The sequence below is a fragment of the Geotrypetes seraphini genome, chromosome 2, assembly GCF_902459505.1.
Source record: "Geotrypetes seraphini chromosome 2, aGeoSer1.1, whole genome shotgun sequence".
Lineage (NCBI taxonomy): Eukaryota > Metazoa > Chordata > Amphibia > Gymnophiona > Dermophiidae > Geotrypetes > Geotrypetes seraphini.
In genome coordinates, this window is record NC_047085.1 from 335,006,640 (window position 1) to 335,024,968 (window position 18,329).

An 18,329-nucleotide genomic window follows, 5' to 3' on the forward strand; every position below is an offset into this window, starting at 1 on the left:
CCTTATTCTCCCATTTTATTGCCATTTTGTTTTACTTTTGTGTTTTGCATTGTCCATCCCATCCCCTTATTATTTTATCATGATATTGTAAGCCACTTACCACCCCCTTCCCCCCACCCTCTTTTACAAAGCTGCATTATTAACCAGCAGCAAAGGCTGCCTCCTGCTTCAAGTTGATTTGCTAGGGCTGTTACATGGCAAAATTACATGCCCTGATGTATTTCCTTCTGCCCACATCTGTGGGTATAGTTTTATTCTCTATCTCATTGGAATTTAAAACATAAATGAATGTGTTGCAAGGGGTGGGGGGGAGTTTAATCTAAAATTGGCGTGCAGTATTTATGTATGGTTATATTCATAGTCTAAATTTTAAGGATCGCTTAAAATGAATATATTTAGCTATACACCAAAAAGATCTTTGCGTTCTGAGGATTTAGCTTTACTGAGGACGTCTGTGAATCCAAGACTCGTTGAGACTGTAAAATGACTTTCTGTTGTGTAGGAGTTAAGTTATGGAACTCCTTGGTGGGTCAGATACAAAATTGCTGTGAAAAATGCAGGTTTAGAAAACTACTTAAGACGCAGTTATTTGTAGATGCCTTTTTCTAGCTCTAGTAAAATTGATGAACTATCCCTGATCTTTAGCATACAAATTATGATATCTTTCTGAGGATTGTTTGCATGTTTATTTTATCACATGTCTATTTATCATGTATTTGTTTTATCATGTGTTTATTTTTATATTATGTATGTAAATGATGTAAACCGTTTAGTTTTAAACAGTATATAAATTTTTTAAATACATAAATTATGTAATATGTAGTCAAGTTTTGTATGTGTACTTTTGTTAATTCTATTCTATTCTACAGCATTTATAGCCCACAGTAATCTCAAATTAGATTTTAGGAGGATAACAACACTTAAAACGTTACATCTAAATTTATTCAGTTCACATATTAAAAATTAAGGCCCCCCCTTTTATCAAACTGCATTAGGATTTTTAAAAAATCAAACCCTAAAGTGGCTTGATTTTAAAAAGGGGGCCTAAATCAATTAAGAATAGTGAATTTTTAAGATTATATGAAATATATAATTTGAAGAAATTTTCCTCATTTCAGTTGGAAGACCATTCCAAAGCTTAATGCCCATATACTCAAAAGATTTATTAAAGACTTCAAGAGAATATGTTTGATTGATAGATAATCATGCTTCAGAGACTGCTGAAAATGAGAAGCAGCCTGACTTGCTGGAAAAGATAGATAACAAATCCTCTGGTCTCATACATACCATATAGTAATTTGTATATTAATACAACCTTCTTTAAATTAACTCTTCAATCGTCAGCCAATGCAATTGATATTCAATAAATTCATTGTTAGAAGGTATGGCCAAGGACCCTCTTCAACCTGAATATGTGGTTCTACTGCATGTGGATCACAAGACATCCTGGTCTCTACAAGTGTACTCAGGCAGGGGTTTCATATCGGGGGGCCATCTTTGGCGTAGCCTGTACAACCAGTGAGTAAGTACCACTTTTATGAGTATTTATATGGCTATTGCCAAATGGGAATGCATGTGTTGGGTGTGGTTGCTGTATTCATTTCATGTACGTGGATCTAACTGATTGGTTGCATGGTCCCATTAGTTGATTGATGTTGTACAATCCTTGATGCACCCACGGCATGATCAGAGTTAATTGCTTATTATGGGCCTCATACAAAGCCGCACAAGCGAGTGCCATGTGGCAAATGCTGTGAAGCCCATTAATTCTCTTTGGGCTTTGGCACATTTACCACCCCAGCCCACAGCAATCGGCTTTGTAAAAGAGGCCCTGTGTTTGAACCATGCCCAAGTTCCCCATCTTTATTTTAGTTATGATATACCGCTCATTACATAATTGAGCGGTGTACAATTTAAAAAAGGAGTTGCTGTAGGTGAAGCGAAGGTTGTCAACAAGTCTTTCAGTATTAAGCGCAGTCTTTTGGGTATTTTATATCGCCCACTTTCCATTTCCTCTTTTCAAAAGGACCCAGTGGTACTGTTTATTGTCTTGTAGAATTTTATTTTTCTGCAGTACTTTTGTGAATCGTTGCATCTCACAGGGGTAATGATTCCAAATAGGTTCATTTTGCACATGCCATGACAGTAATGAGCCTCAATTCTAAGCCAGGATATGTGGCGTATGGCCTCAGTCTCTCATCTGTACTGCTAACGCTCGCCATAGTGTTTGTATCATGCCAAACAACTTCCTTCTGGAGGTCATAAGATGTAATGGATATAGGCAACCCTTTCCCAGATGTACTTGAAAATTCCTTTTATTCAAGTCTGTGGTACCCAAAATGATGAGAAATATGTCTGTATCTTTCTACCACATATTCTTGGTCTCTAGCTGCAATTCTTGATGTTTAAGGATCTTCTTCCTTGCCTTCCAATTAACAGAATAATTGCTTAGAATTGACAATCAGTGCTGATCTGGTGCTTTTCTCCTTTACTGCTTTGTCTGCTTTTTATTGGGTTGAATTATAATGTCCCAGCTGTACTATTTCTTTCATAGCTCTTCCTTGGTTTTGCCTGCTTTCTCTTGTAATTTATGGACATGGTGTGAAAGATAGGTATGTACGTGGTTAGATATGGTTTAAAGAAGGACTCATATAATTGCTATTTAATACATTGTGTTTTTTTTCTTAACAGATCCACAAGAAAATGGTATACTTCTAGATGCAGAAGCAGTGCCTGCAGGAGGAGGAGTAAGATGAATGCAGGAGTCACACAGGAGTTCCACAAATAACACAGGTTTGAGAAGGGGAAAAAGATTCAGTCACACTACAAAGATAAGTACCTTGGATTTATATACATACAAGATGGTGATAATAACAGTGGAATAGTGTGACATGGAATAGGTGGTTGGGACATTGATGTGGCAATGATGATCCCATGGTAACCCTTACCTATCCTGTGGCATATTGGTTATAGGTCTTATCATATCATATTTATTAAAAAAAATATTTAAAATATATTTTTGAAGAAGTTTTCTCACAATTTAAATTGGATTTTTTTTTGTGAGAATTGATGCTGTACACAAGTTTTTACCTTTAAGTGCACTCCTAGTGTGAATGGCATGAATATGCATGACAGTGTATCTTTTCCACCATTAGAATACCCTTATGCATACAAAGACTTTGAGTCAGTTTAAAGGATCCTCAGCGGCACCACTTGGAGCTCAATAACATTTCATTGCTCCAAGCTTTATGTGTCTACTCGTCATCGGGTCCTGTTGTTCTATCCAATTTTAACATACTATTCTTCACTCTTGCATTTTATCAAAACGTATTTAGAATTAAAATATTTTTTGATCAATATTTAAAAGCTGTCATTTAGCTTTTTCGTGTGGTCTCTGGCAAGGGGAATGTCATACCGACATGTTTCGCTGTAAGTAGCTTTTTCAAGGAATATCCCCTATGAAAACAGCAAAAGTTACATTAACATACCTCACTACTGCTCCCCAAGTAATCCATATCCTTTAAAAATCACCCAGACAGCAAACTTCTTACCCCAATAGTAAGCCGCCAGCACATATACCGTATTTTCACGCAAATAACACGCACCCGTATAAAACGCGCACACGAATATAGCACGCAGAAATCACGATGATTTGCACAAAAACTTTGATATACCGCGCTCACGGGTATACCGCGCATGCTGCCCGACGCTCCTTTCGCCCGCCCTGACTTTCCGTGCGCTGTCCCGACTCTCCGTTCACCCCCCCCCTGACTTCCGTGCACTGTCCCCCCTTGAAGGTCTGTCCCCATCCTGAAAGCCTGATGCCCCCCCCCCGACATCCGATACATCCCTCCCCCCCCCCGAAGGACCGCCGACTCCCCAACAATATCGGGCCAGGAGGGAGCCCAAATCCTCCTGGCCACGGCGACCCCCTAACCCCACCCCGCACTACATTACGGGCAGGAGGGATCCCAGGCCCTCCTGCCCTCGACGCAACCCCCCCTCCCCCCCAAGAACCTCCGACCGCCCCCCAGCCGACCCGCGATCCCCCTGGCGACCCCCACGACCCCCCCACCCCCCTTCCCCGTACCTTTGGTAGTTGGGCCAGAAGGGAGCCCAAACCCTCCTGGCCACGGCGACCCCCTAACCCCACCCCGCACTACATTACGGGCAGGAGGGATCCCAGGCCCTCCTGCCCTCGACGCAAACCCCCCTCCCCCCCAAGAACCTCCGACCGCCCCCCAGCCGACCCGCGATCCCCCTGGCGACCCCCACGACCCCCCCACCCCCCTTCCCCGTACCTTTAGTAGTTGGCCGGACAGACGGGAGCCAAACCCGCCTGTCCGGCAGGCAGCCAACGAAGGAATGAGGCCGGATTGGCCCATCCATCCTAAAGCTCCGCCTACTGGTGGGGCCTAAGGCGCGTGGGCCAATCAGAATAGGCCCTGGAGCCTTAGGTCCCACCTGGGGGCGCGGCCTGAGGCACATGGTCGGGTTGGGCCCATGTGCCTCAGGCCGCGCCCCCAGGTGGGACCTAAGGCTCCAGGGCCTATTCTGATTGGCCCACGCGCCTTAGGCCCCACCAGTAGGCGGAGCTTTAGGATGGATGGGCCAATCCGGCCTCATTCCTTCGTTGGCTGCCTGCCGGACAGGCGGGTTTGGCTCCCGTCTGTCCGGCCAACTACTAAAGGTACGGGGAAGGGGGGTGGGGGGGTCGTGGGGGTCGCCAGGGGGATCGCGGGTCGGCTGGGGGGCGGTCGGAGGTTCTTGGGGGGGAGGGGGGTTTGCGTCGAGGGCAGGAGGGCCTGGGATCCCTCCTGCCCGTAATGTAGTGCGGGGTGGGGTTAGGGGGTCGCCGTGGCCAGGAGGGTTTGGGCTCCCTTCTGGCCCGATATTGCCGGGAAGTCGGCGGTCGTTCGGGGTGGGGGTGCGAGTGGTCCTGCCGGGGGGGGGGATGTATCGGACGTCGGGGAGTCGGCCGGGCAAGAGGGCTTGGGCTCCCTCTTGCTCCGATCGTGGATGCGGGTGTGGGTGGGAGCGCGTGCGAGCGGTCGTTCGGGGTGGGGGTGCGAGTGGTCCTGCCGGGGGGGGGGGATGTATCGGACGTCGGGGAGTCGGCCGGGCAAGAGGGCTTGGGCTCCCTCTTGCTCCGATCGTGGATGCGGGTGCGGGTGGGAGCGCGTGCGAGCGGTCGTTCGGGGTGGGGGTGCGAGCGGTCCTGCTGGGGGGGTGAATCGGGCGTCGGGCGGGGTGGGAACTATGTTTTAAAACTTTGGTATACCGCGCTCACGCATATAACGCGCGAGGGGTATGCGCGGTAGGTAAAAACGCGTATAACGCGCGCGTTATATGCGTGAAAATACGGTAACCACTCAGTCCTTAGAGATGGCGGCGGCGTCTTCTGCAAACATTATATACCGTCGGACCCGGGAGCACTGTACTCACGTCCCGTGATGCTGATGCCACGTATACACGTGAGTACAGTGCTCCCGGGTCCGACGGTATATAATGTTTGCAGAAGACGCCGCCGCCATCTCTAAGGACTGAGTGGTTATATGTGCTGGCGGCTTACTAATGGGGTAAGAAGTTTGCTGTCTGGGTGATTTTTAAAGGATATGGATTACTTGGGGAGCAGTAGTGAGGTATATTAATGTAACTTTTGCTGTTTTCATAGGGGATATTCCTTGAAAAAGCTACTTACAGCGAAACATGTCGGTATGACATTCCCCTTGCCAGAGACCAAACGAAAAAGCTAAATGACAGCTTTTAAATATTGATCAAAAAATATCTTAATTCTAAATACGTTTTGATAAAATGCAAGAGTGAAGAATAGTATGTTAAAATTGGATAGAACAACAGGACCCGATGACGAGTAGACACATAAAGCTTGGAGCAATGAAATGTTATTGAGCTCCAAGTGGTGCCGCTGAGGATCCTTTAAACTGACTCAAAGTCTTTGTATGCATAAGGGTATTCTAATGGTGGAAAAGATACACTGCCATTTGAGATATAGCTTCGATTGAGGACCCTTGTGGAATAATTAGATTGTGTTATTGCAGAATGAATATGCATGAGACATATTTGCATGCTGGTCTCCTCCATTATATAGAAACATAGAAACTTGATGGCAGATAAAGGCCAAATGGCCCATCCAGTCTGCCCATCCGCAGTAACCATTACCTCCTCTTCTCTCTAAGAGATCCCATATGCCTAATCCAGGCTTTCTTGATTTCAGACGCAGACTCTGCCTCTACCACCTCTTATGGGAGACTGTTCCACACATCTATCACCTTTTCTGTAAAAAACGTATTTCCTTAGTTTACTTCTGAGCCTTAACTTCTTAACTTCATTTTATGTCCTCTCATTCAGAGCTTCCTTTTAAATGAAAGAGACTCGACTTATGTGCATTTACGCCTTGTAGGTATTTAAACATCTCTATCATATCTCCCCCCCCCTCCCGCCTTTCCTCCAAAGTATAGAGATTGAGATTTTTAAGTCTGTTCCCATATGCTTTATGATGAAGACCACGCACCTTTTTAGTAGCCTTCCTCTGGATCGACTCCATCCTTTTTATATCTTTGTGAAGGTGCGGCCTCCAGAATTGTACACAATATTCTAAATGAGGTCTCACCAGTCTTATATAGGGGCGTCAGTTCCTCCTTTTTCCTACCGGCCATACCTCTCTCTATGCAACCTAGCATCCTTCTAGCTTTCACCATCACCTTTTTGAACCTGTTTGGCCTCCTTAAGATCATCACATACAATCACACCCAAGTCCCGCTCTTCTGACGTGCACATAAGTTCTTCGGCCCCTAAACTGTACCATTCCCTTTGGTTTTTGTAGCCAAATGCATGACCTTGCACTTCTTAGCATTAAATTTTAGCTACCAAATTTCAGACTATTCTTCAAGCTTCACCAGGTCTTTCATGTTATTCACACCATCCGGGGTATCTACTCTATTGCAGGTTTTGGTATCATCCGCAAAGAGGAAAATGCAGATCTATCTCATGCATATTTGTTAAATATCTTAAAACACAAAAAGCTAATATGCCAATGCAATCTCTTTTATTAATACAGATTCAAAAATTAATTATATAACTTATCATATTGCATCACATTACAAACATATATGAATCAAACAAACGGAGCCATCCAGTTCATTAAAGTCAGTTAAAATATCTCTTGTTACAGTTCATTGAAATGTTCACCCATATCTCCATGTATTAGCAGTAAAAGTTGCACTTATTGTTTCTTATTGCAGTTGTTCTTTGGTTGATTCAATTTTTCACACAACTCATTCCATGATGTCACCAATATTTGGAAATCATGAACAATAATCATGCTCGACATGCTTCTGTGTTTCGCCTCAAGGGCATCCTCAGGAGCTTCACTGATTATAGGAGGATATATGTTAGCATAAGTATTGGATTTTATGTATGTTTCAAGGAGCACAGCTGTAACCAGTGAAGTTCCTGAGGACACTCTTGAAGCGAAATACAGCTTCTACAGAACAGTTTATTTCCGACTGACATTTTTATCCAAGCATCTTTACCATAGGACTTCATAGGGACCTCTGAAGAAGACATTCTGTCAAAACACGGACTGTGTTGGGTCCAGGGTCCAAAGCTTTTCAGCGGACGGCGTCCTAGAAGTTTTTATGTGGTTTGCCAAATTTTAATATTATTTTAATATTAATAAAGTCCAACTGAGGAACATCATTTCTCCACATTGTTCTTTGTTTCTTCTTGTATGTGGTGTGAATGAAGATTGTGAGTGGAATACATCAGTATGTATCTTACAAATGTGTTGTAGTAGTCAGTGGCGTAGCGAGGATGAGAGACGCTTGTCCCTCGCTTCTAGCCCCCACTCCTTCCCTGCTCTCCCCTGTTGCGCGCGCACCCCCTTCCCTTCCCCCATACCTCTAGTTGTTCACTTCCATGAGTAACACTTCATTGTGCTTCTGGCAACCCCAGCAGCTCTCCCTTTGACGTCACTTCCTATGTGCGGAACCCGGAAGTGATGTTAGCGGGAGAGCTGACATGGTCACGAGGAACACGTTGAAAAGGAGGAGGGGTGCTGCAAAGTTTACAGTTCCTCAAACTAAGTTAAATTCAAACCAATGTTGAAACTAGTTTATTTAAAAGATCTCCTCAGCCTGAGTTCTTTATTTATATTTTTTTTCTATAGACTCATATGGGCAGCTTACAGATACTGTGTATACAGTATATTGTTGAGTATAAGGTTTGTTTTTTAATTCAGTGGGTCCTTTTGTACATGTCCTCAAATGTTTTTCTAGAAAAGCTGCTAATGTCACAAATTTACTGCTGCATAGTACAACATAGTGGAAATGTGGCAAATCCCTTCATATGTCTTTTGTGCTCATGCCTTTGACTTTATATGCTTTCTTTGGCATTGTTCTACCCTGGCATATATACACTATCATTTTGGGTCATTATTATTATTCTTAATTTTATGGTCACTCTTTATATCTTTAAAGGGTCTTACTACCTCATATTTCACTTGCTATATCTTTGGCATTTATATTTGTTCTACGGTATTTATGCGTTATTATTACTCACTTCTTTTGTGGCCTATTATCAGTGATAACACAGGCCAACAAAAGCAATTTTTTTTTTGTGCCTTGAGTTTTTGGCTTATTCCTGGGGTTATTTGTGGCTCTGATTCAGAAAATTGCATTGGATAGACCACATCAGTTCTAGTTTCTTAGATATGATAATGGGATAGTAGATATGCCTTTGGGATAGTACAGCCAAACATGAACACTGGGCAAAAAAAGATTGGTCTCCGAGGGAATATATGGTCATTGGAGGACAAAAAAGTAATCAATGAACCTTTGGTAGCACGAGATAGAATCATTCTGCCACCACTACATATAGAGCTAGGCCTGATGAAACAATTTGTAAAGACTTTGAATAAAGACGGTTTGTGCATTGAATACATAGCGCATATGTTACCTGGACTTACCATGGAAAAACTGAAGGCAGGAATTTTTGATGGTCCACAGATCAGACAACTTATAAATGATCCATATTTCATAGCATCAATGAATGAAATCAGATCATGTGCCTGGTCTTCATTTGTTCTTATGGTGAAAAGCATTCTTGGCAACAAAAAGGCAGACAACTACACACAAGTAGTAGAAAATATTCTCTTTCATTTCAACAGGCTTGGCTGTAACATGAGTGTTAAAGCCCATTATCTGCACTGTCACTTAGATCGCTTTCCAGAGAACCTTGGTGACTTAAGCAAAGAGCAAAGTGAAAGATTTCACCAAGACATAGAAACAGTGGAATCCAGATAGCAAGGAAGATGGGATGTACACATGATGGCAGACTATTGTTGGAATCTTATGTGGAATTGTCCTGGTAGATCCCACTCTCGGAAATCTTGCAAAAGGAGCTTCTCGTGTGTTAAACGACTGGAAAGTTTATATCATAAAGTTGTGCTTTTGGTTTGAAATAAGATTTTCTTGTGCACTTTTCTTTTAATTTTAATATGTTTCCTTCATGCTTAAAAGATATTAATTTAAACACCACATTAAAATATCCTGATTGTTTAATGGGCGAGCAGAGTAAAGAGTGGCATATGACACATGTTCTGTATCTCAAAATCTAGAGCTGATAGGAGAAAACTGGTGTCATTTTTGGAATCAGGTCAAATATACCAGAAACAGGTCTAACATTTGTGACACCAAAATAGTGTTAGCCAGTGTAATTTATCACTCGCTCTTATTTTGTGCACACTATTGAAATACAATTATTGCCCATCTTTTTCTTCACTATTCATATCACCATGCACATTTCTCTTGCGACCTGTATATTATATATAATGTAAATGAATTGTTTTGTTTAATATTATCCATTCCATGAACATTTGCTGGAGTGACGCTGCGCCGTTAGAAACGCACAAAATTTGTCATGACTAAATCTCCCATAAATTCATGGCCAAAAGTATATTATGAGTAGTGCGCTATTGGTGATATGACATCCCAAAACAATAAGCAAACAAACAAGAAATCCAGAAACCGAACAATTGAAATGAGAAGTAACATTGTACAGTGCACACTCCTAGGAAAACCAAAACCCAAAGAGATGCATTCATTGGCACATTTATTCTAATGATGATGGTAATGTCTAATGGACTTTATACTAAATATGAGGAACAAGTGTTCATATTAATTTTGTGTCAAAGTCCTTGTTCTCTTTAGTGCTGAGTTAGTTGTAGCTCATCAGATTTGTAATGTAGCATGTTCTGGATCACAATGGAATTGCCTGGATGATAAAGTGCCCTTTTGCATTATCAATGACATTATCAAGTAACATTTTACAGTGCACACTCCTAGGAAAACCAAAACCCGAAGAGATGCATTCATTGGCACATTTATTCTAATGATGATGGTAATCTTGCATTATCAATGAATTTGTATAAAAGTTTGTCCTGAGCAGACTCCACTTGTAAGGTTGCTATAAGGACAGGCCTAAATTTACAATTTCATTTTTACAAGTGGGCCCTGTGCATCAAAAAGTGGTAACCTTACACTGGTTTTATTTCAACGGAAGATGCATGGCTTTACCAGTAACAGATGGAACACTAGTTGTAATGATGATAGCCTGCACAAGAAGTGTTTTCCACAGCTCTTGACTGCCCAGGACTGCATCACTTTTCATTTACTCAAATGGTTTATAGATTACTGCTAATTAAATTTGCCTGTCTTCCTTATGTTGTGTTAGCTGAAACGAATTGCTCTGCAACTAAACTCATAATTAGCTCAAACTTTAATGTCTAATGGACTTTATACTAAATATGAGGAACAAGTGTTCATATTAATTTTGTGTCAAAGTCCTTGTTCTCTTTAGTGCTGAGTTAGTTGTAGCTCATCAGATTTGTAATGTAGCATGTTCTGGATCACAATGGAATTGCCTGGATGATAAAGTGCCCTTTTCATCCCCCATCCCTCATTCTGCACATCCAGTATTGATGATTTTATTGTGCCTGGTTGGTGCTTATTTTGTAGATGTTCCCACTTTTGGTTAGCCTTTCTGTCTCTGCTTTTTCCCTCCTGAAGTGATGAATTCAAACAACAGACAGTGTTCTGTGTATTCCATTGTCTACTGTGTGAGATGTAATGAATGGTAAAGTGCAGGAATCGTCCGTGTCTTCTACCCCCACCCCCCCTCCCCAACAAGTGTGGTGCAACACAGTCATTCTAAAAAAATAAGGCCTTGGAAAGAGAACTAGAAGCCCTGAACTTCTGAGTTTTAGTCCTGCTCTGTGAAGTGGCCATCCAGTTGACCTTTGGCCGCTGTTATAGATTGCCCATTTGCAATTGTGTGATGATGACGGCATTAATTATTGCTTCCTGTGACTGTGCAATTATTATGCAAATAGCTTCTTGTATGTTCCTAAAGCTTTATTTGCCTAATATATTATCCTGCACTAGTGGTAATGCAAACATTAACACATGCTAAGTAGTTTTTTTGCAAGAAGTCAACACATGCTAAGAGTTATTGAAATGCATAAACTAACTAATCAGGTAATACAAGGATGATTTATGTGAAAAAATTCATTACTTATTAGTGGAGTGAAACATTGCAAGCATTAAAATGTGCAAAATGTTACACAGAAGCAACAAGGAAAATCCCAAAGAGGTGGAGTAAAGTTTTGTTCATCTCTCTCTCTATAAAGTGGTTAGCATTTTGTCACCAGTGCTAAACCCCCCAATTCAATGCTGGACTATGTCCAGGCACCAGCTTTGAATTTCCGGGTTTACGTAGCCAGCTAATGCAAAGCTATTTAGGTGTGATAATCAGCCTGTATGATGGTAAAGCTGACTGAATCCCATTTTGCCAAAATTCACTATATATGCAAATCGATTACTGCTATTTTATATTTAAAAAGTTAAAATGAAAAGGTGAACTAGGCCTAGTGGTTGGAGCTGCTGCCTCGACACCCTGAGGTTGCAAGTTCGTTCCCGACCTGCTCCTTGTGACTCTGGGCAAGTCACTTAACACTCCTTTGCCTTAGGTCAGTGGTTTCCAACCCTGTCCTGGAGGAACACCAGGCCAATTGGGTTTTCAGGCTAGCCCTAATGAATATGCATGAAGCAAATTTGCATGCCTATCACTTCCATCATATGCAAATCTCTCTCATGCATATTCATTAGGGCTAGCCTGAAAACCCGATTGGCCTGGTGTTCCTCCAGGACAGGGTTGGGAATCACTGCCTTAGGTCACCACAGTTAGAGTGTGAGCCTGGCAGGGCAGTCAGGGAAAATACTTAAGAGTACCAGATTACAATTCAATGTATTGTATAGTAAACCGCTTTGGGTGAATCTCTTTATGAAAAGGCAGTTAACAAATCCCAATAAATTCTACTACTATTAATCATTTCTATAGTGCTGCTAGGCGTACACAGCACTGTACACGTTATATGCAGGTACTATCTCTGTCTCTTGTGGACTCACAATCTTAATATTTTCTACCTGGGGTAATGGAGTGTCAAGCGACCTGCCCAGGGTCACAAGGAGTCTACAGTGAGTTCCTGAAGGCGAGGGGGTTATGTGTTAAAAGCAACCTCGAAAGGGTGGGCTTTTAGTCCAGAATTGAACGCTCCCAGGAACGGGGCTTGACCTACCGACTCAGGCAGTCTGTTCCAGGCATGCGGTACAGCGAGCGAGAACGGACCTCAAGCATATCCCCCACCTCCCTCAGCTTTCTCTTTTTCAAATAAATATTGATTTCATGTAGATCCTAGTACATTGTACGGTTGGTTTAAATCGGTGGTCTCAAACATGTGGCCCGCCAGGTCGTATTTTGAGGCCCTCGGTATATTTATCATAATCACAAAAGTAAAATAAAACAGTTTCTTGCTCAAATGTCTCTTTAGCTATAAATTGCAATATTATTATTAAGACTTAGCCAAAAGGAAATATGTATAAACTATAAAGAGTTTTACCTCATGCAAAATTATCATTTCTTTAATAAGACATTAACTATTTTTTCTGAGGCCCTCTAAGTACCTACAAATCCAAAATGTGGCCCTGCAAAGGGTTTGAGTTTGAGACCACTGGTTTAAATGTTGGGATGAAAGAGCTAACACCAACGTGTTGACACCTATTTGGTTTCCTCCTTTATTTATTTTTATTTTAGCTACCTCATCCCTGAATTCACAGCTACAGCAACTTCAGCATCTTCAGCAGCTCCAACATCAACAGCAGCAGCAGCAGCAAGGACAACAGCAGCAGCACACGGGCCAGCATCAGCTGCAAACTCCGCAGCCACAACAGCAGCCGCCGCAAAACCAAACGCAGAGTCAGAGCCAACAGTCGCCAACTCAGCCGCCTTCCAACTCTCCTCAGAAAACAAACCAGTCACCGGGACATAGCCTTCCATCTCCACTTACACCACCAAATCCACTCCAGGTAAGGTCATTTATTGGCTGAAAACGCAGGGGAGAATAATGTACTGCGCACTAGCATCGGGAGACTTGATCAAGTCCCTTCTGTGAAACATGCACTGAACAAATCTATCAGGAAAGAAATCCTTACAATAAATCCTCCTAAAGCAGGGGTAGGGAACTCCGGTCCTTGAGAGCCGTATTCCAGTCGGGTTTTCAGGATTTCCCCAATGAATCTGCATGAGATCTATTTGCATGCACTGCTTTCAATGCATATTCATTGGGGAAATCCTGAAAACCCGACTGGAATACGGCTCTCGAGGCCCGGAGTTCCCTACCCCTGTAAGTGTCTCAGGGGATAGATTCAAGAAAGAGCTCCAATCTTGTGGCACTGAGGTGATGTGCACAGATGCCCAAATTCTATATATGTCACAAAATTACCAATGATCGGGATGGTGTGGAGCTAAAGCAGAAGGGGGGACTTTTTCTTGCTCCAGCCTTTGGGGGAAAATGTCGGAATGAAAGGTCCCTTCCCGATAACTACTGACAAAGGGAAAACTGAAAAAAAGATAAGTTGAAAGATTAAGTATTTATTTATTTATTCATGCACTGAAGTATAGAAGCACTAATGCACTAAAACACTAAAGCACTTTATATAAAACATAACCGTCTGATGAGGAGGCTAATGCCACATATTATTTGGCCACTCAAACCAATTGGCTAATACTGGCACTTCTGAAGACCAGTGAATAAGTAAAAATTAAAAATGAACATGCTATGAAGTACTGTTTGTGGAGAACACGAGTGATAATATAGCAGTACAAAGGACTGCTATACACATTACTTATTCAAATTCTATATATGGCATCCTAAGTTGTGTACACAAATTGGTGCACATAGCCGATTTGTAAATGCAACTTGATTGTTTAACAAGCCAATTGGCACCAATAATTGGCAGCTAATAACTAATAATTGGCACTAATTAGAAATTACGCACACAACTTTCTAAGTGTAGTCTATAAAGTGATGCATGTTACTTTTAGTACATGAATCTCAAAAGGGGGTGTGGGCAGAGGGGGATCATGGGCATTCCTAAAAGTTAAGCACATTGTTAGAGAATACACCCGATCCACGCACAGCATAGACACAGGTATGTAGGCCTGGTTTTCCTTGGCCTAAATGATAATCATGCACAAGGGCATTAAGCATGATTCTATAAAATGTGCATAACTTTGGAAGCGTTTTATAGAATCGCATTAAGGGCCGTCCTTTTCGGATCCAATTTTTAAGCATCATATAGAGAATAAGGCCCTAAGTGTGAATTATATAAGAGTTTCGGAATTGCTGTTCTAGAATCCTAGCGTAAGTCAGCAGGTTCACGCCTAACTTTAGGTACGAGCACATATGCCATGTCAAAGGCTGGTGGAAGTGGTTGCACCTAACGGTTAACAGTTAGGCAATAACCTTTAATTATTTTATAACCTCCTTATCTAACTCCTAGACATGTCCCTGATCTGTTCATGCCTCTGCCTGTGCAATTACGCACAGCAGATATTGAATGATCAACTTCTAGAATAACGACTAAGGATGACAAGGAAAATGGAATTCTGGATACACATCAGTATGGATTTAGGAAAGGTCATGGGGTGGAAACTTTACCACTGTTGACCTTTGATACCCTTTGGAGAGGTATGGATAAGGGTATAACATTTTGTGTCTTCTCATTAGACATCTCTTCAGCTTTCGATACAGTTGAGCCTTTGGTCTTGTTGAGTAAGTTGTAGAGAAGTGTTGTTGGAGGTACAGTGTTACAATGGTTCCTATCACTGTTAACAGATAGTAGGTTTGTGATGAAGAATGGTGAGAAAACATCTGCAACATTTCCAGCACAGAGAGGTGTGCCGCAAGGTTCGGCACTATCAGCTCTGCTGTTTAATGCATCTTTGGGGAAAGTTTTGACAGAACTGGATGTTCAATACTGTATCTATGCAGACGATATCTGCTTCTTCTTTCCTGCAGAATCAGGAGTTGATTTGTACAAAAAAAATTGACAGAATGTATGGCTAAAATAATGGAATGGATGCATGATGTTTTTAAGTTAAATATTTAAAAAACTGAACTGATGTTTATTGCAAATGACAAAAATTTATTGAGGGTGAAAAATGGGGAATTACGAGATACAAAATTGGTTGTAACTTCTGCGATGAGATTATTAGGCATGTACCTTGATAGTCCCCTCTCGATGGAGAATTATATACTTCATGTAATTAAGGGAGCTTTTATGCAAATGAGGGTCCTATCCAGAGTCAGACCTAGGTTATCAATGTTAGATTTTCAGATTTTAGTCCAAAGTAGAGAGCTGCACGGGAACGGGGACGACGGGAATCGCGCGGGACCCACGGGGATCCCGCAGGTTCCCCCTTCAGGTCAAGGCGATCCCATGGGGACGCCTCCTAGGGTCGCGGGGATCCTGCGGGGTTCAATACAACTCGAGCTGCGAGGCTTGTCTTCTTTTTCCTACCTGCCCTGCCACGCACACATAGCCGACCGGAAGTCTTCCCCGATGTCAGTGCTGACATCAGAGGGAGGGCTTAAGCAAAGCCCTCCCTCCCTCCGATGTCAGCCCTGACATTGGGAAGACTTCCGGTCGGCTAAGTGTGCTGGAGCAGTGCAGGCAGGAAATAGAAGACGAGCCTCGTGGCTCGAGCTCCATTTGGCTGAGAAAATTGCTGGTAATTTGCTTGCAGATGAGGGCTAGGAGGCTGACAGCTTGGGGGTTCTCATCAGCTGAGTATTTATATTTTATATTTACATTAGAGGATCTGGTAGAAACCCATTTACAAAGTATGTATTCTTCCCAATTAATATTTCCAAATTAATAAAGTCTCTTTGCTTATTTGTAAATGGGTCTCTACCAGAGCCTTTAATTCAGTAGCATAATTAAATGAAATAACTATTTCTGAAGTTTATAGGGACGGGCAGGGACGGAGGAGATTCCTCGCGGGGACGAGTGGGGAAGGAGGGGATTCCTCACGGGGGCGCCAGCACCCCTCCATCTCTTCCCACTCCTCCACACGTCACGTGCACGCACCCCTTCCTCTGTACCTCTAGTTTTTCGCCACTGAGAGCAACAAATTTAACGTGTTCTTTGCGACCGTGTCAGCTCTCCCGCAGACGTCACTTCTGAGTGCCACGCTTTGGAAGTGTCGTCAGAGGGAGCGCCGCTGGGGTCGCGAGGAGCGTGTTGAAGTTGTTACTCGTGGCGGTGAACAACTAGAGACACAGGGGAAAGGAAGGGGAAGCATGCGCAGCAGGGGGGATTGGGGAAGGATCAGGGGGCAGAGATGAGGGCAGGTGAGGGGCGCCTCTCACCCTCACTACACCACTGGTGAGTGAGTGCCATTTTCAGAATGATTTGCCCAGGTATATCCTTACTATGTAGACAATCATAACTGGGCAACGTCTCCAGTTTTTGGTGGTGTTTTAGATATTGTAACCATGCTTGGATATAAGACATGGGGCATGGACTGGGTGTTGGATTAGGAATGGGATCCTTTATAGTCAGGAGTGGGGAAGGGAAGGAGTAGAGAACTGAAGTGGAGAAAGATGTACAAGAAGAGAAATTTGTTGGCTAAAGTAAATTATTGTTGTGCAGTCTCGTATGTCTATATGTTTTAGGTAGACTTTTGTTGCCTAATTTGCTGGTTCAGTACATGGACTTACTGTATCTTGACAAAGGGCAGTCTATCAAATATATAAATTAAATAACAATTTGAAATATGCAAATTTTTTTTAAAAAAATTTATTTTAATAAACTAGGGTACAGCAGATGGTTCCCTGCCCCAGAGGGCTTACATTCCAATGGTTCATTTGCCAAGCAGTGAAGAGTGACGTAGCTTGTACAAGGTCACAAGCATCAGTGGGAGATGAGGGATTTGTTGGGTTTTTTAAAATTTTTATTCATTTTCAAATTTACAATAAGTGTAACAATTTAGCCAAACAAATTAACAATAAATATAACACTTAATAATTATCAATGGTACAAATAATATGCTCTTATCTCCCACCCTTCCCACCCTTTCTTATCATATAATCAATTTGAATGTTGACTTCCTTACTGCTGTAACCACGAGGCAAGTCTCCATTAAAAATATATTAAAAGTCAATAAATAATTATGAAATAAATTTATCTTTAATATAACATGGATTTGCAATAAAAGATGCGTATCACATTGAGACTAAACTCAAACTTGTATAGAGCTAGAAAGGTTCTGCTCATTCTGATACAGCCGGGTATATTTTAGCTAACCAAACAGCAGGAAACCAAATTAAGAAGATATTCTAGCCTCCAAGGTAATGATCTTTATGAGCTGGAATGAAATGGGTTTGTTTTGGTGGAATATTAAGGGAATAAAGATCAATTGAGTTGCAATTTGACAGGCTAAATTTCATTTCTGAATTCTTGAATTTTTTTTCTGCGGGTTTTAGCCTCTTACATTATTCAGAATCTGTCTAAGAGATATTAGTTTAGAACAATGCACCACAGGAAGATAGTCATGGCAGGCCAGTAATTCAGGGGGATGATTGCGTTTTGTTTCAAAAACTCTGAAAGATAACAACAATTATTTCCAGGAGCGTTCAGATGCTGTCATGTCTTCAGAAGGAAAATTAAATGAAGGTGACTTGCCTGAATGTGCCTAGGTGATGTTATTTCTAGAGATGAACAAAAATTAATAACATTGCTACAATAAACTCTATACCGGATTACAAATCCTCCAATGTTTCATGTCAAATTTTTCTGTAATATTGCACAGTAATTTTATAGCTATCCTTGCTCAGTTCAACAGATTGAATTTCATTTGCAAAATTGTTACGAGGTGCGTTCTTTTTTTTTTTTCGCGTGCTTTCTCTA

The 18,329-nt window shown here is 41.9% G+C and overlaps 1 protein-coding gene across 1 annotated transcript in view; it reads left to right on the forward strand.

Annotated features, from left to right (window-relative positions):
- Positions 1–18,329, forward strand: part of LOC117354891 (POU domain, class 6, transcription factor 2-like) — a 225,168-nt gene that overhangs the window by 15,710 nt on the left and 191,129 nt on the right. The window contains exons 5-6 of the mRNA XM_033932847.1: positions 2,692–2,747; positions 13,194–13,442. Of these exons, the coding sequence (XP_033788738.1) occupies positions 2,692–2,747; positions 13,194–13,442 (305 nt within the window). The remainder of the gene's footprint in view (positions 1–2,691; positions 2,748–13,193; positions 13,443–18,329) is intronic.